The 19,976-nt window shown below is 50.3% G+C and overlaps 1 protein-coding gene across 10 annotated transcripts; it reads right to left on the reverse strand.

The window, feature by feature from the left end:
• Nucleotides 1–790: 790 nt before the first annotated feature.
• On the reverse strand, nt 791–19,976 carry ZSWIM7 (zinc finger SWIM-type containing 7). 10 transcript variants are annotated; one of them, XM_030536691.1, is made up of 8 exons: nt 19,799–19,892; nt 19,593–19,728; nt 19,282–19,343; nt 18,020–18,126; nt 17,578–17,675; nt 10,656–10,758; nt 2,550–2,654; nt 791–1,114 (listed from the first exon to the last, which is right to left on the reverse strand). In XM_030536691.1, the coding sequence occupies exons 1-8, from the start codon at nt 19,875–19,877 to the stop codon at nt 983–985; spliced, it is 822 nt and encodes a 273-aa protein (XP_030392551.1). In that variant the 5' UTR covers nt 19,878–19,892; the 3' UTR covers nt 791–982. The 10 variants fall into 10 exon arrangements, with proteins under 10 accessions (XP_030392551.1, XP_030392557.1, XP_030392559.1 ...); XM_030536692.1 differs by lacking the exon at nt 791–1,114 and adding an exon at nt 4,432–4,595 and having other exon boundaries at nt 2,567–2,654; nt 19,799–19,976; XM_030536696.1 differs by lacking the exons at nt 791–1,114; nt 10,656–10,758 and adding an exon at nt 14,848–14,869 and having other exon boundaries at nt 2,565–2,654; nt 19,799–19,969.

Raw genomic sequence — 19,976 nt, forward strand, 5'->3', positions numbered from 1 at the left:
CTTTAATGTCTCCAGCTGAGCAGATAATTATAAAACATATTTTTGATGTTAAGGGACAGGAGTCTTATTATCTCCATAACTTCATAAAAATAGCAGACAGAAAAAATCTCTCTCACATGAATCCATTCTACAAATGACGCAAATATTGTGAGATATTACCTGGTACAAACAAGCTCATACTGTCATGTGACTATAGATTTCTGCTTTAACTGAAGGCAAAAAAGGTACAGGAAAAAGCATAATATAGACACCAGGGGTTAAATATTTCCCAAACTTTCCAGCACAGGACTATTTGAAAACACACTTGCATTATCAATTGTATTTAGACGCTTTCTGCCAATTTTGGTAAAATCAGACTGATTCTAGGAGTTACAGCCCTTTCTGTGATTTTATGCCCCATAGCATCTAAACATCTGATACAATAAATTTCTCCTGAGGGCTGCATCTACATCCCCCCTGGAAATGACCACCGGGTATTTGCCTAACGTGGTAGCAATTACATTTTTCTCCCTGCTGGGTTACCCTGAGTGCCCTGGATGGGTCCAGGCTGGTACACTAGGAAAAGGTCAGCCCAAAAAGATGTGTTGAGGCAAAGAAGCTACTATAAGAGATCAACCCTGGACTAGGGAAGCATTAGGAAGGGCCGAGAAATCACAAAAAAGCTGCTGTTTCTGTGTTCACAACCCCACTGTCCCAAACCCTCAAGGCCCAGGAATAGTTAATGCTCCTGCAGGAAGCACAGCAGCAAGTGAGATGAAGGGCGTGGAAGTCACAAAATCTCAGCCTAATGTTATGAGGCTTCATAACATTTATTACAACACAACTAACTAATACAACGGTGCAGGGCTGCAAAATAATTTCCAGCCTAAATTTAGCTTGGGAGGAAAACTGCCTTGATCAACACGTGGTTGGCTTAGGGATGTTAGTAATGTTTGTCGATGTACCTCGGAGGAGCCAGGGAGGCGTTGCAGGAGAGATGGTGTTAGCACATGGTCCCAAGTCCTTCCTCCTCTTCCTCTGCCAGTAAGATGCTTGCCAGCTGCTGGTCAGAGACAGATAGCTCTTGGCATGCGCCTGTGGCCTGGCTGAGGTACATGGCAAGGATGTGCTTACACTGCAAGATACAGGCGTGAGCAAGTTAGCAACATAGGTGACCCATGAATGGCAGGCTGGCATTAAGGCTTGGCGTGGCCAGGCTAGGTTTAAAGGGCTTCCTCCCAACCCCAACATGTTCCAATCCCAGCAAAGAGAACACAGGCACAAGCTAGAGAGCGGGTAAAGAATTCTACCCCAGGCAGTAGCCGGGCCCAAATCAACTATGTAATCAAAGCAATGTTCACCCCAAGGTTTTGGTACAGGCAGCCTGGGGCTCCTACCTGCATCAGGTCTCCTGGGTGTCTTGTGTGCAGTGTGCCCCTGCGCCCCACACAGCAGGCAGAAGATACCACAGGGCCCAACTCACACCGTGTCCTCCAGTGAATCAACGACAGGAAAGACCCAGGCTCACTAATGGCTGGCCCTACTGCCCCACACCTGCCAGAGCCAGGATCATCCCTGGTCTTTCTTTCCTTGCTTAGCTCCTGCAGGCCCTTGCCCAAGTCTTGTCAACTCAAAGCCACATGGTTCCCATATAAACACACCATGGGCCTGGCCCCTCTATTTGGAGGGCAGGAGATGGAGATGACAGGCCTCCTGCTGACTATATCAGCTCCCTGATGCGAGAGTCCCTCTGCTCTCAGGATATTACACAGCAGACTGAAGGGTCTTCTCTGCGGGAAGGTGAATTATGAAGCACTGCTGTGCCCTGCACCCTTGTCACCACATCAGCCCCCACACTGACTGTTCCCCTCTCCTGTAGGCAAGCGTACTGGCCTTCAGTGCAGATGAGGCTCCCTTTTGGTATCCAGTAGAGACTCGGTTATAACAAAAAGAACGAGGAGTCCTTGTGGCACCTTAGAGACTAACAAATTTATCTGGGCATAAGCTTTCGTGCTTCCTCAGATCAAGGAGTGGAAAAATACAATAGGACGAACACACACACACACACACACTCACTCTCTCTCTCTCTCGAGGCCCCCATCTTTTCATGTTCTCTGTGTGTATTTATATATATATATATATATATGCTTCCTACTGTATTTTCCACTCCATGCATCTGATGACGTGGGCTGTAGCCCATGAAAGCTTATGCTCAATAAATTTGTTAGTCTCTAAGGTACCACAAGTACTCCTGCTCTTTTTGCTGATACAGACTAACACGGCTGCTACTCTGAAACAAGACAGCCTGCAGATGAGTCCAGGGGCCACTGATCTTTACTGTCATAAATAGTAACACTTCATTGCAAACCAACACTATCCCATGAGCCCGGCTGCTCACACATGACTCCCCATTGTCAGCTCAGGGTATGGTGGCCACAGATTGCGCCAACGTTTCAACACTTACACATTTCCTCCCTTGCGCAACCCAGGTATACGAAATCCAGCTCAGGGAAGCGTGTCAGCAGCACAGCCCCCTCCCCCCCGCCCCTCGTTCAAGGCAGGCAGCTTACCATCAGACTGTTGTTCTTCCGCAGCACGGAGAAGGCAAATGCAGGGCATGTGCAGAAGTGGCAGGAGGCGTAACAGGTGTACAGTTTGCCTGAACTCCCAAGGACCTGGAAGAGAGAGATTCAGAGTGGGCCTCAAAAACAGGGCTCTGCCTGCCATTTCGCTCCTGACTCCCTGCCACTCACCACATCTAACTTACTCCCCTAGCTGCCAGGCACACTGCCTGGGGACAGGGAGCTTGGAGCTGTACATCCTAAAAGGGGACATCTGGAATCCAGCACATCATGCCTGCACTTTCCTTCTGGAACCTCACGCGACTGCAGGAGCCAGATTCCCCCAGCCACTCTCTGGCCTATTCTATGCAGGGGCTGCTGGTTCAGCTCCTTCGGTGCTACCACAGGGTGACATTTGGGCAGACACACTGCCCACATTAGCATGACATGTACATGCCGTCTCTCCCCCGGGGGGAGCTGAACCCAGAGTGGGAGTGTTTTAAAGGAAGTGAGGCCAGTGTCAAGCCCGCTCGCCCAGCGGGTAACAGCACTGTGAGGTATTTGATACTTCAGGGGGCAAAGGAGCCAGGAGAAGTGGGCAAACCTGGCTGATTGTCTTGAAAACTCTGTCCGACAAAACCATAGACAAAGGTCTGGCTGTGCTCCGGCCCCACTGCCCCAACTCACTTCCAAGCAAGCCCCAGAGCACAGATTTGTCCCAATACCCTGTCTACTTATCCACAAATGCTCCCTGACTTACATCCTGTGCACTGGGGACAGGGGCTGAAAACGGGGCAGTGATGGGCCTGCAGCGCTCCTCTGCACCAGCTGAGATTCTACTGCCCAGGGATGCAACTGTTTAAGAGAACAGACACAGTTGCCGCTGAGCACGTGGCCCCTCTCACACCAAACCGGAGCTAGGCTCCAAACTCTCAGCAGATGGAGAGGAGTGTAAAACCCCTCAAGGCTACCCCAGATCTTCAGACCATCCAGCAAGTTCTCAAGGGCTAGAAGGGGTGGACAAACCTCTTGTATCTTATGTCAGACAAAGGGAGTTTTTGAGCCCCGGGCCCCAAAGGACAAGGGGTGGAAATAAACCAGAAGGGAGCCCTTGCTGGGGACTCTTCTCCTAGCCAGCTGCAATGGCTGGAAGCCATGAGGGGGTCTGGCCGCTTGGCTGCCACAAGCAGTTGCAGTTGTTGGATTTCAGTTTTCATGAATAAACAAAGGTCAGGTCTCCAGAGAAGTGGCCTTGCTGCTCTGTCTCTGTGCTGGGACCGTTTCAGGGGGAAGTCTCTGTGTTCCTTTCCCATGTGCTGCCCCTTCACTGGGGTGGGGGAGACGCCACCAGTGGGGATTATGCCCCACTCGGCAGAAGAGGGGCATGTTGTCAGTGCAGGGAAGCAGACAGGCAAGATGCGCTCTTGGCTGCTGCTGGGACTGATGTGAACAGCCTGAAAAAGCCATCCCAGAACCTCCTTCTGGCAAGCAGGAAAACAGCCTGTAGGAGTTAATCCCATCAGGTGCTCTCCCCTAAGCCTTCTGCTCCTCTACTCAGGCACTGCACAGGGCGGGGAGAGATTACGCTCTGTTACAGCAGTGTAAATCTGGCTACACTAGCGGTGCCCCACTCGCCGAGATCTGAATCCAATGTAGCCTGCATGTGCAGCTCACGTTATGCCCAAGCAGCATCAGCCCTGCAGATGCGGGCAGGGGACTTGGCCTGGCCTTAACGCCAGGGAAGTTCAATAGTTGGTCCCCTCTGGTATCTTGGGTCTGGCCCAGCTTTTCCTGGGGAATCCACAGAAAGGGGGAATCCCCTCCCTTAGATTTCCCCGGAGCCAACTGCACAAGGTTATTTTGAAGGCCTGGGTGGGTGGGAATCTCTTACCGAGCTCCTGAGTGGGTAGACTAGACTATTATTGTAGTCCAGGCTTCACAGAAATCACAACCAATTGCACCTGTCTCCATCCTGATCTCCTTTAAATCCGCCCAGTTACTAGACACGGGCCCGACCCCCAGCACAACTCCACTGATGTTAAAAGTCTTGTCTTCCTGTAAGAGGGTTAGAGTGATCCATGCTGCAGAGTGAATGTGAAAGGCTGGAGTTATGCTGGTGTAATCTCCATGGGAATGCTCTTCTTCCAGCACGGGCCTTTTCCAGCTCTGGTTTATGTTGCTTTTGAGGGATTTATATAAAACCAAAAAAACCCACTCTTGTCCTGGACTAAGCGTGTCCACACAGGGTTTATATCAGTGTAACTTGGAAAGCTTTGCTGTGTAGACGAGCCCTACGGAAGGGGCCCTGACTGGATCCAACCACCCCACAAACACTCTTTGGCTCTAGTCCCACAGAGCAGCGAGCTTTGGCTGGGTCCCAGTCAGGCACATGAGACAGTATCCCCTGGTTTAACAATCAGCAAGCAGCAGAGACCGTCCGAATTCTGCACACTGACACCGCACTCCTAACGACCACACTACCCCACCTCCAAATCCAGGGCTCCGCTTGCCATCCCGAAAGCAGCTCTCCTGAACTTCTCTGCAGTGCAGCTCCACTTTCCCTGCCAGCCATGTGCCGACCGACCGACTGTGCCAGGGGTTGGCTCAATATTTTACTTGGGAGCACTCATCTCTTATCGATCTCCCCCAGTCCCCCAATCTGGTTTTTGGATCGCATCCCAGCTGGCCTGGGCCTGGAGGGGAGCAGAAATGGTAGCTGGGGTGTGTTTACACTATGGAGGAGACTGGGCTTTGATAAGAGACTGGTTATTCACCTTGCCTGCCCTGGGTTCCCCTTCACTCCACACACTGTTTGTTTCACTTGCAATAGGCTTGTTATTTTGTCCCATTTGATTAAGTATTTCACTGGCGACTTTCCCTCAGCCGAGTTCAGAGGCTGCCAGCGTTGCTCTGGTTGCGCATTTCCTCCGTGGCACTGGCTGCCCCTCCCAGAAAGAACAGGCCTTTCTCGTCTCTCTGATTCAGGTGGTATCTCAAATCCATGGGCCACACAGCACTGAAATGCAGGGGCCAGAACTAGAGGTTGCCCTGCTTCCCTCCCCTGAGACACTGCGCTGTCTTCTCCCATTGTTCTCTCCGGTCTTGGGGAAACAAGAGCCGCTTTGCAAACTCCCAGGGGCTTGTCCATCCCCTCCTGCAAGAACTCAAGACGGATCAAACCCAACCAAAACGCAGCTTGCGAGAGGAAACCACTTGGGGGTTCTTGTGACATAGTCAAGCCAATGGAGCGAATAAGGCTGGGAGCTGGATCCTGACCTCAGAGAAAGGAGCACATATCTCGCTTGCATGGCCGGTGAGTGGGAAGAGGTGGAAGTCGCTAGACATGCAGCCAGGCTCTGCTGTGGGTCCCACAGTGAAAAAGGCTCCTGAGCACAAAGAACCAAGGCAGCCAGGAGCTAGTTTTTAATCTTTCAAACCTTCCTCTCTTTCTGTGTATGTCTGTGGCATGGATAAGACAAGGTCCAGGGGAAACCAGCACAGGAGGCAGGGATAGCGCAGTGCTGGAAAACTGGCTGCACAGGCATCTGGGGAAGCGTCAGGTGAGTCGTGTTCCACTCCAGCAAATACCAGGTTCCTCCATCATCTCCCATCTCCCTGCAACCAGCATCTGATTAAACAGCACCATATGGCTAGGCCCAGGAGCTGAGCAGACATTTCCACATGAGCATTTTAAACTGTTTACAGACAGCAGGGCAGGCTGCCACAGAGTTCTAGGAAATTAAAATGAAAACATATTTTAAACAAATAATCTAATAAAGATGCAGGATGTGAACGGTCAACACTAAACAAACAGATCAGGCCAGGCCAGCAGCTGACAGGAGCAAGAGGAAGTTAGGCAGGAGGGATGGAACAGGCTTCAGATGCCAAGTCTGAGCTTGACCCTGAGGAGAAAAATATTTGCCATCTCACCCCCTTCCCGCTGGCTGGCTTCACTTCCATGGCCTGCTGAGTACCCGTCACTGGTCACGCTGGGTGTGGCTAACCAGTGCCCAGACTTCGCAACATTGACAATTGCCAGGATCCCAAAGCTCGCATCTACATTTGCATATTTTTAACCCCCCCAAATAAAGGCTTGTAGCTCTGCTGCTGGCTGGTGCTTGTGTCTCCGCTGACCAATGATGAGACACTGCTTGTTGAGGTCACCAGCGGGTTTGAGGCATCCCCACTCCAGAGCTCCAGGGAGCTGGGTTTAGCCCACAGGCTGCAGGTCAGGTGAGCACTAGGAGAGCCCTTCAGATGAAGACTAGAGGGGCCAGAGGGAAGTTGTAACATCAGGCCTGGAGCTTCCAACCAGCGATCCCTGCACTGCCGTATTAAGCAGGAGGGGCAAAGGGCTGCTTTCACCTGAATGGGGAAATTAAGCTGAGGCCAGTTTCTGGCCCATCTCGGTAGCTGGAAGGGAAAGTGACCTACGCTGCAGGGAGCCATATCAGGCGTGTCTGGGAGGAGGCTGTTTCTGAAGCAGTATCCAGGATGATGGACCACAGGCAGCACTGGGGAAAATCCATTAGCACTGGCACCCCTTCCCATTTGCGTCTGAGCCCTCGGCTGCAGGGGCACCATTCCTGAGGGCAAGTCCAAGACTTGTTTGTCTGATAGATGGATCTATGCATTATCTAGCCCTGCTGAGGACTTTCCCCTCGCTCCCAGTGGACCCTCTCCTCTGCCGGCAGTAAGCGCACACATGAAGTCTGGCCTACTGACACGGCTCTCCTCAGCTGGTTACATCAGCACTGAGCTGTCCACAGGGCCGGCTTTAGGAAGTGCGGGGCCCAATTCGAACAGTTTCGACGGGGCCCCGGCAGGGATGACTATTAAAAAAAAAATGTAAAAAACCACATGGGGCTTGTACTCACCGGGCGGTGCTCCGAGTCTTGGGCAGCACTTCAGCGGCAGGTCCTTCACTCAATCCAGGTGTGTTCGGTGGCACTGAAAGACCTGCCACCAAAGATCCAGAGCAAGCGAAGGACCCACCGCCAAAGTGCCGCCAAAAACCCAGAGCGCTGCCAGGTGAGTAAAAATTAAAAAGGTGCCTTTAGCCAGGGAGGAGATTCTTACTGGGTGTGGGGCCCTCTTAGCCGCGGGGCCCGATTCGGGGGAATTGGCGGAATTGGCCTATAGCTGGCCCTGGCCGTCAATGGATCCTGCCCATGAGAGGGTAATGTGCTGTGAGACAATGCACCCATCCAGAGCTACTCCACGTGCCACTCACCACCTCAGGGATGTGGCATTCTCGTCTCGGCTCCCATCACAGTCCTTGGGGTGCTCTGCCCCTTGCCTCAGCACCTCCGGAACGGCGGATACAGCTGCAAGGAGCACGGCAATGGAGCTTCACGCACTCCAAGAGAACAGCTCTCCAGAGGCCTTACAGCAGCAGCAATCCCGCACCCCAGAAAAGGAAAGCGGCTGAGAAATGCATGCCTGGCCCCCAGGCTATTGATTGGCTGGGAAAACGTCCTCACTCCATTTTGCCATCCCACTCCCATCCTCCTCTCTGATACCGCTGGGAAGACCAGACCACTGCTGGGCGCTGGGTGAGTGGAGCAGGGGTGGGGCTTTTCACTTATCAGTGCCTGTGGGTTGGCAACCTGGCGTGTCTGTCTAACCCTCTGCTCACTGGCCAAGACTTGCTGCTCTTTTCCCCTACAGGAACCAACCTCCAATTCTGATTCTGCCTCCTGAAGCAGGGAGGGGAGCAGCTCTGAAGTCGCTTCTTGTGAGTGAAAATCCATTAATCGGCCTCTGTTAGTGAATGATAATCCGTAAGGGAAAACTGTAACTATCGGTTGGTCCCACTGGGGATTGTCAAATGCAATCACATAGCAAAGCGCCTGGTCCAACCTGCCCTGAAGTCAGTGGGATTTTACTCCACTCGATGGGAGCAGGATCTGGCCCTCAGAGGGGCAAACACATGAGAGAGCATGTGCGCTAGCTGGGTAGGCAGCTGGCCAGGCAAACACCCCAAAGCACCCAGAAGGGTGAAGCTGCCCCTTTGTAGGGCCCGGTCACTGACGATCAAGGCTGGGAGCTCTTTGGGGCAGGGACTCGCTCGCTCTCCTTGTGCAGTGCCCGGCACAGGGGGACCCTGCTCTCTGCCGGGTCTTCAGCACTGGCCATAGCACAAAGAAATGTCCCATGTCACTGAGCTAGGGAGCAGAGCTTCTTGGGTGGAGGATCTCCTCCAATGCAGCCTTTCCTCACAGCGACAGCACTGGCGGCCAAGGCGGGGGAAGAGCTCTGCACTGCTGCCAGGAGAGGGGAGGGCAGCAGTCAGACAGCTGGCCACGCTGCACACAAGGCATTAACAGCACATACAGAGCACGCATGCTCACTGCGCTGTCCAGTTACCGCTAAGGAATGGAAACCCAGGGGCTCGGAGAGCTACAGCATGCAAAATGTCGAGCCCCGCTGGCCACGAGGAGCTGCTGCAAGGTGAGCTGAGGATGCACTGACCCTGCATGGACAGAGAAGCACAAAGGCGGAGCTGGGGTCCCCACACCGCACTGCCTCTGCTTAATGTGGGTTCACTTCAAAGGCTGCACGGAGCTGGGACAAAATGGCGCAAATTGCTGCTCTCCTCAGCCTTCATATGTAGGCGCAGCTGATTAAGACATCACATCCCAGCATGCAATGCTCCATCTTAGCCCTAAAAAACACACAGCACAGAGCCTGGGAGCTCCCGGGCTGGGTATTTAACAAGAGCAGCAACAAGGACGGAAAAGGCTCAAGGCCTCCAATTAATAAAGGAGGCGTCTTCCCAAAGAATCACTGGAGCCCAGAGACAGCTGCTGCCTCAAGGCTCTGGAAGCAGCACTCAGTCCTTGTGAAACACCAACAAGCAACCGCAGCCCCTCAACCCAGCCCACAGGCCATGCTCTTAGGCCTCTGGGTTTAGGCATCGGGTCTTACAGGTGGGTCCCACCCGCTCTCTGGAGTCCCCAAGAGCAATGAAAGCTCCTCCCGTGACTTGAACAGCACAGCCCCTGAACATGTGATAATGATCACCCTTACCCAAGGCACAGGGAGCAACTGGCACCACACCCTCCTCTTATCCCCGCTTAAACAGAAGGGTCTGCAGTGACAGCGCATTCCAGCCCGTTTGCAGCTGCAGGGAGGGTGGCTGGGGATGCCGCTCAGGGCTGTTCCAACACCAAGGGCAGAGTCTGTCGTTCTTCAGAGGTGCACTGAGCCTGGTGCAAGGTACTGCACTGGCACCGAAGGGGATGGCAGCCCTGTTTATCCTACAATAGGCTCAGCGTGGGAAGCCTCCACACATCAGCCCCTTTTGCTAACAGGTCTCAACCCTGGCCCTGGAGGACCCCACTCCATGGGCAAGGGCACTTGGATCGCTGTGACCCATTCAGACCTTCGCTTCTCTGCCAAGGATGCCAATTATTTTGGTGGGTTTTGTGATATGGCGACTTGACCACTGTGAGCTGGACTGCGCCCCCTGATTCAGTTCACACCTGTTCCCTAAACAGCCTCCAGATGCAGCAGATTCCCTCTGCTGGCGGCGAAGTCACTAGTCCATGGCCCCCGGCTGGGCAAGGAGCGACCCTCCTGTTGGTAGCACACGCTGCTAGACACAGAGTTCAGGACACTCAGGGAATATATCGTGATGGGTAAAAAAAGAGATGAAAGCTTATTCTGTAGAGACGGGGCCCTGTCCACGGGTTCCCAAGGGACAGAAGTGATACAGAACTTTGATGGATATGTTGAAAATACTAAACTGAAATCAGTGATCCCTGGAAAACATCCTCCTAACACTGGTATTCATATAGCACAGGGAGCTGCTAGCTCAGACCAGACAAATGGTCTTGTCTCTTGGAGTAGCTAGATGCTTCTTGGAGAGGTGTAATGCGCCGAGTGGCAACGTTCTTTGCTGCAGGGGTTACACTACCACTTGGCACTATGGCTCTCCTGTCCCAGTCTAAGATGCGGTATGTTTCCATGTCACATCCCTCTCTACCTAAGGAGGTTCCGAAGCAGTAAGTGCATTTCCTTACTCTACGTGGCACAGGGCCACATGGGCAGACAGCAACCAAAAGAGACTAGAGAACTTGCAAATGAGCCGGGAGAAAGCCTGGTCTGTACCTGATACACGGCCCTTCCACTAGGAGACACGATTCGCGTGACTGAGTGTTGATCAACCAAATCCAAGGCTGCCACAGCAGATGAGCCAAATACAAATTTCAGCCTAGAAGAGAAGAGGTTCCTGGGTTAGGCTGTGCTGCAAATGTAGGGGCCACTCCTGCTCCTCTTGAAATCAATTGGAGTCTTGTCATTGGCTCTGATGGGAGCAAGATTTCTCTCTTAAAGGTCATTGAACCAAGCAGAGCCCACGGTGCGTGTGGCCAGGGATCCCCAGCACATCACTAAAGGTGTTCGGCAAAAATCCCAGCACCGCCTAAGTGTGATGTGCTCAACGCCCCCAAATAAAATCTGATTAGGAGCAGCGAAGCCCACTGGTCATTCTCTCTCCTTTCTTCAGGTTCTCCCACGGGACTGCCAATCCCAGCCCCAACTCCAGGAGACAACCTGGCTGCTGGCATGCGGGGCTGTCTCTGGAGGGACAGATCCCACCCACTGAGAGGATCCATAAGGTTTTCATATTCTCATGTCTAGGATGGAAGAAAAGAACATGAGAGAGACACTGCCCCGCTTTCCATCCCTATCACAAATCATCCCCCAAGATTTTTCAACGCCCCCAATAAGATTTAATAAATTGTTTTTGAAGTTTTTCTTCTTTAAAGCTGACAAATAACAGGTTCTATCTGGGGAGGACACGTTCTTTCTCCAGTGTTGTGACCCACAACCCAGCAGCTCTGGCCAAGTGCAAGAGGCCCAGAGAGTGGGTCAGTGTCTCCAACTAAAATGAAAAAAGGGGCCTCGATTTCAGGCCTGGTCTTTGAACTCTGCGGACACAAGGTATTATCAGCCACACAGGTAAGGGTCTGGCTTTAACAGGGGATTTTTAACTTGATAGTGTCCTTTTAAGGTCCACTGATTATCACAAGTGGGGCATGAGGGAAGGGGACCCAGGCTTCCTTCATCCACAGGGGTGTCTATAGGAGGCTCTCAGCATTGCTATCACCAGGGCAGCCTTTGACAGTTGAAAGAGTGGAAGCCACAGTGCAGCCAAGGCACTAGCATTAAACCACTGTGACATCTACCCCTACTCCGAGCGGGTCTAGATAACACCATAGTAAAAAAACACCAGCAGCTGCCCTGTCTGCATGAGACTTCCTCGCAGGGGGGCTGCACTCCTGGCAGTCGCAGCAGGAGAGCTGGAAAGAAAAGCCTACTGTAGGGCCCTGAAAGAGGAGCCAGGCTCCAACTCCCCCAGCAGCTGAAGTTGTCAAGTGGAAGAGCTACACGCCCGCCGGCTGCACGCCACGCCACTCTGGCAGACAGCAGAGAGCCATCGCGCTGTTAGACCGGTTATCAGTGAGGAACAGCATTAGAAAAACCAAGTGTGTGGGCATGGGGAAAAGGAACTGGTGCTTCTGGCACACAGAGCAGCCTAAGTATGCACAGGGGTCCCTGTCCCAGGTGGGCTCATTGGTCCAGTCAGTCTGGAATCCTGCCTCCAGCTGTGACCAACACTTGATGCCTCATACTAAGGAGGAAATGAACTAGTCTGTTGTGCAACAGAGGCTGGGGCGAGGGGACACCTTCCTGACCCCAGGAGAAATTAGCTCATGCCCTGAAGCATGACATCGGATTACTTTACAATGGTTGTGTCATAGGTTGAGTCTCAATAACTGAGGTGTAAGTCAGTGCTCTGCTTTGCCCCAAAGCAAGCTGGGAAAGTACAAAGCTGAAGGCCAGGGAGAAACACTTCACTCTCTCCCCTGTATATGGCTAAGTGCATGTGCGGTGACAGTCTAGCACGTGATTCGTCCCCTATCCGGATGCTTCCTGCTCATATTCCAAGGGCTGGAAATGACTAGAGAATCCCTCCTGCTATCCCATTGTGATGATGCACATTTGTCAGCAGGGCGGACGCGCGTGACTTCCAGCAGGAGACTAGAGTTTCTGTATTCCTTCTGAGGCGGTTACATTCAGCACCCCTACAGAAAGGCTTTTATCTGCATGTGTTAGACATCACGTAGGGCTATAATACCTGAGCCCTATTGTCCAAACAGCTCAGAGGCTTAAGAGTTATTTTGGATCTGTACATCCTGCTGGTTTGAGTGCGTTCCAAAGAGTTCAGAGGTAATAAAGATAAGCTTTATAGACCCTTTATCCACAGAGAAAAACCCGTGCAGTCTGGATCAGTCACAAAGGTAAACAATAAACAAGGAGATGTGTGAAGGAAGAGATGGTTAAAAACAAGAACAGAAGGAAGCAGAAAAGCCTCTTATTCTGGGAAGAATGTGCTTTATCCCTGTCAAGACACAAAGCACTCAAGACAGAGCTCTATGTTCTAAGCAGCACAACTGGCTCAAGTCTCCGGCACTGATTACATGCCGAACAGCCAGACCTACTCTGGGAGGAGAGGCAAAAATTCAAAGCAAACAGGGAGTGATTTCATCAAAGGAAAGAGTGGGAGGGTGGGGAAGGATTCCCAGCATGACACATTCCTTAATGATTAGATTGGGCTTACGGTTGGGACGGGCTGAATTGAATGAATTTCAATGGCTGTTGCAGAGATTTTAGAGATTTTTCCCTAAATATAGTTTTATCAATGTACATCTTTATACTAGCAGGAAATAGCTAAGTGGCCAAGTTGAAATGCTGTGCCTGCAGGAGGCGAGATTCAGAACAAATACTCCTGAGCCAGAGTGGCAACTGAGCAGGGGCGGGGGACAGTAGTTAATAATCAACAGTTATTAAGTTATCAGTGGGATTCCACTAAAATAACTTTACTCAGTTTACAATGAGATTCTTTTCCTTCCTCTTCGCTTTTAAATTGAGAAAGAAATCCACCGTTCTGACATCTATCAATTAACATCTAACCTTTCCAAGCCCACTTATGGTCCATGGAGGACAGGGAGTTGTGGAGTAAAAATGAATGATTCTCTCAACCTACAGAAGAGTAGTGAGACTCTCACCAGAGGAGCTGAGCGAATAATTGATTTTTAAGTTTGGGGGTCAAGCCCCCCCTCAATTTGGTTCAGTTCAAACCAAAACTGATTTCTGTTGTTTTTTCTTGCCGAAACAAAAATGCCAAAAAAATTTAGGTTGAACAAAGTGTTTCATTTACCTTCCATTTTTTTTGTTTTTTCATTGTGTCATTTTTTTAATGTTTTTCACCCCTTTTTAATTAGCTAAATTTCCAAACGAGGTGTCCCTTCAAAACGAAAAGTCAAAACAGACCATTTTGACATTTTAAAATTTTCTCCATTGTTTTTCAGCTAAGACTATTCACAAAATTTAATCCCAACTTGCAAATAGTTTCTATCCCCGCCCCCCCAACGCATTTTCACCAAATTTACTATTCATCAAAGACATTTCACCCCATTCCACTTACTAGTGACACACTGCAAAACTCATTTTCAAAGCCAAATGAGGCCTGAAAGATTCTGGTCTGTCTGAAACCATAATCAAGTCAGAATGCAGCATGACAGTGTGACTCTAAAACTGCTTCTGCACCAGCACTGCCATGGATCAATGAGGGGTGCAGGCTGTGTGCCACTCAGTCCCTTGGCTGTGGGCATTGCTGGCACATTCCCAGGCTCAGATCACAGCCAGCCCCGGCCTCCCTTTTCCATAGGCATGCTGGCAGTAATGAGACTCTCAGCATGACCTTCCAGGTGCTGGTTATTTTGCGTGGATACCTTTATAGGTTCCTCTCTCTCTCCCTCTTTTACAACACGTGTCCCTCTGGCTCGGACAGAGAGGGCAACCCGAAGACGCTGATGTGCTCACAACAGCATCCAGGCATCAGGAGAAGTGAAGCTGTGGAAGGGTGATTTGGAAAGAAAGTTTGGGTTTCACTGAAGTCACATCTTACACCTGGTCTGAATCTGGCCTTAAGACTCTGGAGAGACCTCCCAGGTCCCTGGAGGTCCAATTCACCCTTGCTTAGAACACCTCACAACACGAGCTCAGACTATGGCTGGGAGACATTGGGGAATCCAAGCAGCCCCAGGGAAACCCCCCAAATAGGCGGCTTGTACAGTCAATCCCACCACCTGCTAAAAATGTAGCTACATTTCACGAGAAACGCCTGCTGGTCAAACAGAAAACGACATAAGGCTGCAGAAGGAAAAAAGCAAACTATAAAGTACTTGACAGTGTCCTCTAGGAAGGGATGAGGAGCGGAGCAGAGAGTACTTACGCCAGCAGGAGAGCATCAGGAACTGCAACAAAAAGACAAAGACATTTCATTTTGGCTAAACATTTTGCAAAAGATCCTCTGAAATCAGAGACAGAAAGAGGCCCTGTGGGCTCCACTTTGTCCATCCCCTAGGTCATGCAGGGTTGTCCCCTACAGTGACCAATTCAACCTCTCTAACCACAGAGAGACACAGGAAGCAGAGCAGTGGTTTGTTAGGGGAGAGAATTCACAATACATGACCCCAGTGGTGATGGCATCAGAATCGCAGGCAGATACTGATAGTGAAGAATGACCCTCCTACCTCTTAAAGCACAACAGGTAGCCCCTACTTGCTCAGATTAAAAACACATGGACAATGCATTGGGGGGGGACTCTGTTTGTGGGGTGTGAAATCTGCTGACTCCTGGGATCACCAATAGGGGATGCTGGGCTGGAATGGTTTCAGACGAGTCATCCACAGAACCTCATGAGATGGTGGGGCCAACAGTCAAGTTCCTAGGTTCCAGCTGCTATGCAAGCGGCACCAGACTTGAACAGTGAGATGTCTTTTCGTTTCAGCAGAAGCACCCTTTGTTATTTCAGTCCCAGGTTCCTCACACACAGTTCTGCAGGTGTCCGTTAATCTTGATCTGCAATATTCCCCAGTATTCCAGTCCTGGCCCCTATCCAGCATCAGATCTCAGCCCAGATATGCACCCCTGAGCAGAAGCCAGTCAAAGTATGCTGGGCTCTCCCCAGTTAATATAGTCACAAGAGTCTCCCAATGCCTTTGAAACATTTCTTTTTAAATCAACCTAACAACCAATTGCCACACCTTATGTAGATCACACATATAAACAAATCTGTGCATGTTCAATAAGACTTCTTATATGTAGGACCTACATTAACTGCAGACATTTAAAAAAATGATTCAGAGCTGCAGTGATGAATTTTAAAGAGTAATATGGAGCCACAAATACATGTACTTTTCTAATATCCGATATCTAAAAATTGTAAGAAAGGCCTGAAGGTTTTAACAACTTGCACTTCACATTAACAGGCTGATTCCCTTGCAATTTTACTTTTGAATCAAACTGTCACTTGATAAATTTGTAGCATATAAATTCTAGTCTTTTAACAATGCTTTTCCTTTTCCACCAGTCTCGGGAATCTCCGATGTTTTTAGGTTTTGATTTTGAGCATAGAAAGATGTCTCTTTTTAAACAGGAGCACTTCTTAAAGTGAGTAATTACATTTAAAAAAATTCTCAACCTGTTTTACTTAACAGTTTAGCCCCGATCCTGCAATCTGATCCTTCAGTTACCTCCAATGGGATTCAGGGTGGGTGTGGGAGTCTACCACATGGATGTCACTGAGGGATTGGGACTTCAGATCATTACAAGTGTAAATATTCTAACAGTCTAATGTATTCTCCATGGCTGCTGTTAGCTGACTTTTCCAACCTTTCTCAATTTGGATAATGAAACTAGACTGGTTGGTTCCATTTTCTGGTCCTCAGGTCCCAGTACAATGTTACCAGCATTCCAAGGGGATATTTACATTAAAAAGCCCTTTTTGATTTTTTTTTTTGTTGGTTTCACATTACTGACAATACCCATAATGCACCTACACCGAGCTCCAGGAAAAACAGTTCAGTCACTGGGGCTGTTTCGACGCTAACTAGCCATCCAGTGCCATTCCTTTAAATGGGACAGTCAAATGGGCTTCCCCGTACTTCCGTTTCCTTTGGTTCTGGCTCAGGCAGAACACATTCTTTAAACAGATACTCCATTTCTGCAGGTGACACTTGGCCTATTTGTCACCTAAACACACACAACAGGACTCTTTCAGCGTGGGTTACAGAAATAGCTCAGTAACGCAGCGTGCAGAGAATAGCAATTGTTCCATACTAGCTGCTCTAACTGGCCAGGACCTAACTGTTGGCTTGGGCTGCAGCCCTCCGAACAAGAAGCCCATCACGATCAGTAATACAGCCCCCTCTGCTGGTTAACTGGGACAATTATAACATTTCTGTATAGGTTCTGTCCTGTTACTGGCTTTGAAGTTAGTAAGACTGTGAGCACACAGAGGTACTGTAGCAATAGCCATGAATATGAATTCTGGGTAATGATATGCAAATTAGCATCCCCATTCAAGAGTCCTATCTCCAGCACTGTCACCACAAGTAACTTTGACACCGAAGCTAACTGTGCAGCCATAAATAAGGATTTCAACCTCTCAGAGCCTCAGAAAGTTGGCCCATCAGAGGTGAAGCTGGAAATACGGGCAACCCACATGCAGTCAAGTCTGGAAGGTATAGAACAAAAAAGCTTCACAATACTGGCTGTACAATGCTGCTGAAATGAGAAGCTTAAGAGTAACTATGACTATGGATTTTGGGTGCCCCAATTTTGGGGCATCCCATTTGGGTCCCTTTAAAAGAGCCCCATTTTCAAACGGCAAGAGCTCAGCATTTTCTGAAGCTCAAGCCCCCTTATGTTCTTTGAAGGCCACATATAGGGCCTCAGAAGATCTGAGCAAGGTTACGCTGAATGCCTGACCCCCAGAAAGCTATGACATTACTGGTATTTATAAACCACCATGGGTAGCCATGTCTCTTTACAGACAGACTGTGATACCATGGGACAGGAGTGTTTTTTTTCACATGGGATCTCAAAGCTTTTCGGCGTCTTATCCAGGCTATGACTGCACCACAAACATCCCAGTATGACTGTGCTTTTCTCCACATACCATGCGAGGTCTCCTGGAAAGCCTTTTTTATCTCTTTCAAAAGCTCCTCTGCTACTGCAGGCAAAGTGGCCTCCATCTTCCTCCACACTCAACTGAACCTTGTAATCAAAACAGCAGAGGGCAGGGAGAAGTTGGGAAATCAATAGAGTCACCACAGATACAGTAACTAGAGCCAGTTTATTTGGATGAAGGCTGATTTCAACCCCTAGATGAGGCAAAGGGAAGAGCACTGATTATTTATCAGCATTTCTTATACAGTAAAAGCTGTTTTATCCAGCACTTCACCAACTGGAAAGTTCTATAAACTGGCATTTCTGACCTTCATTGAAATTCTGGTTTATAATCCAATTGGTGCGGGGCCGGCAGGAGGTTGGGGAATGGGGGAGGGAGGTGTCTCGGGGCTAGGGTGTGGGAGGGAGTGTCAGATCCAGGCAGCACTCACCTCAGGCAGCTCCCCGCAAGTGGCAACCTGTCTCAGCTGCTCCAAGGTGAGGCTGGACTGCTGAACTTTTCCACTGGGAAGTGGGGGAATCAAACAAGGTTTCCCACCTTATGGAAATCGATATAAGATGGGGGAGGAAAACAATCAAGGTCTTCAGTTCCTTTCTCCTCTGCCTTCCCGCTCAAAGAGATATTTGAAAACATCTGGAAACAAAAGGACTGGAACTGACAGGAGAAGACCTGCTTGACCCAGGCTGGACAGATATCTGGCCTGTGAAGGAATCTACCTAAGACAGTATCTAAGGTGAGGAATTACTATTTGTAACCAATTTCTTTAGTAAACAAGCTTAGTTTGCATGCTTTGTTTTATTTGCTTGGTAATCTGCTTTGTTCTGTTTGCTACCTCTTTATCACTTAAAATTCACCTTTAGTAGTTAATAAACTTATTTCTTGTGTATAATATAACCCAGTTTATGTAATTTCTAACCGGGAGGGCACGAAGTTGTATATATCTTTCTCCACATTGAGGGAGGGGGCAAATTTCATAAACCTTTGGGTTTGTACCTCTTAAAGGGAGTGGGCATCAGAGTGCTGGGGCAAGCTCCTAAGGCTGGATCTTTCCAGAGTGGGTCTCTGTCTCTGTGCAGCTGGGCATGGCCCTGCCTGTGTACTTGGCTGGAAGAGGCTTGTGAGCCTAGCTCAGCAAGGCCAGATAAAGGGGACCCAGGCTGGTAGAACAGGCTGACTCATTGGCATCCTAGCACATCCGGTGGCATTCAGCAGGGGGGGAGGCAAACTGTCACAGTGGTAACTGGACTTTTAGCGTCCAGTCAGTACATTTGACCGGACATTGCCAGGTCCCCTTTCCAACTAGCTTTCCAGTCAAAAAACAGGCACCTGGCACCCCTAAATGGCAGCCACAGAAGCCAAAACCCAGACTGGTGGCAGTACTATCAGAGACAGCCTAATTACTCAAGTGATTCCACCCTTGAAACCGAGGAGCGAGGGACTGGAGAATTAGGGCTTCACAGAACAAACTCTCCAGCCTCAGCTATCAATAACTGCTTTAGTATCATTACTAACAGCTGGGAATTGTCTACAAAGGGCTTTCACACATCCTATCCACCCAAAGCACTCTCTCTTTTAGCACAGCAAGTGCATCCCTCCTCTATGCCTTGCATGAGCTCACCCTGATGTGCTTATGAGGGGGCAGGCAGAAACATCTGCTCAATTTAATTTGGACTAGGGTATGCTGGGACATACCTCTCTGCAGGGCCGCACAGTATGCTGGGATATTAGGGTTGCCAATCTGGTAGGATGTCTGCCTGGAGGATCCATCACATGACAATCTTTAAAGATTAATCTTTAATTCCTGGAGAGTCCAGGACAATCCTGGAGGATTGGCAGCCCTATAGGCCGTGCCTCTCTCCAGAGCATGCTGGGACATGCCTCCCTTCTGGGGGGCCACGCAGCATGCTGTGATGGGACGTACCCCCCTGTGTGGCCGCAGAGCATGCTGGGAGTCAGGACATGGCTGCCTGCAGAGCTGCAGGCCATGCTGGGGTGGGACATACCTCTCAGCTGGGCCGCACAGCGTGCTGGGACGTGGCTCCTCGGGGGGGGGGGCTGCCCGCACGCTGGGAGGGGACGTGCCCCTCTGCTGTGCCTCAGGCCATGCTGGGAGAGGACATGTCACTGCAGGGCCGCACGACATGCTGGGAGATGACGTACCTTTCTGCACGGCATGCTGGGAAAGGACATGTCAATGCAGGGCCGCAAGGCATGCTGGGAGGGGACGGGTTACAGCCGGGCCGCACGGCATGCTGGGACAGTGAGGGCCGCACGGCATGCTGGGACATACCGCTCCGGGGCCGCACGGCATGCTGGGAGGGGACGGGTTACAGCCAGGCCGCACGGCATGCTGGGACAGGACGCCCTGTGAGGGCCGCACGGCATGC

The sequence above is a fragment of the Gopherus evgoodei genome, chromosome 17, assembly GCF_007399415.2.
Source record: "Gopherus evgoodei ecotype Sinaloan lineage chromosome 17, rGopEvg1_v1.p, whole genome shotgun sequence".
In the NCBI taxonomy this organism is placed as follows: domain Eukaryota; kingdom Metazoa; phylum Chordata; order Testudines; family Testudinidae; genus Gopherus; species Gopherus evgoodei.

What these genes read in the sequence shown, in the direction of transcription:
- ZSWIM7 (XM_030536691.1), bottom strand. Translation starts at nt 19,877, where the DNA reads ATGTCCCAGCATGCCGTGCGGCCCTCACTGTCCCAGCATGCCGTGCGG. An exon ending in CTGTGCGGCCCAGCTGAGAG is followed by an intron (nt 19,344 to 19,592) that starts GTATGTCCCACC and finishes TGGATCCTCCAG; the next exon opens with GCAGACATCCTACCAGATTG. An exon ending in CTTGCGGGGAGCTGCCTGAG is followed by an intron (nt 17,676 to 18,019) that starts GTGAGTGCTGCC and finishes TTTGATTACAAG; the next exon opens with GTTCAGTTGAGTGTGGAGGA.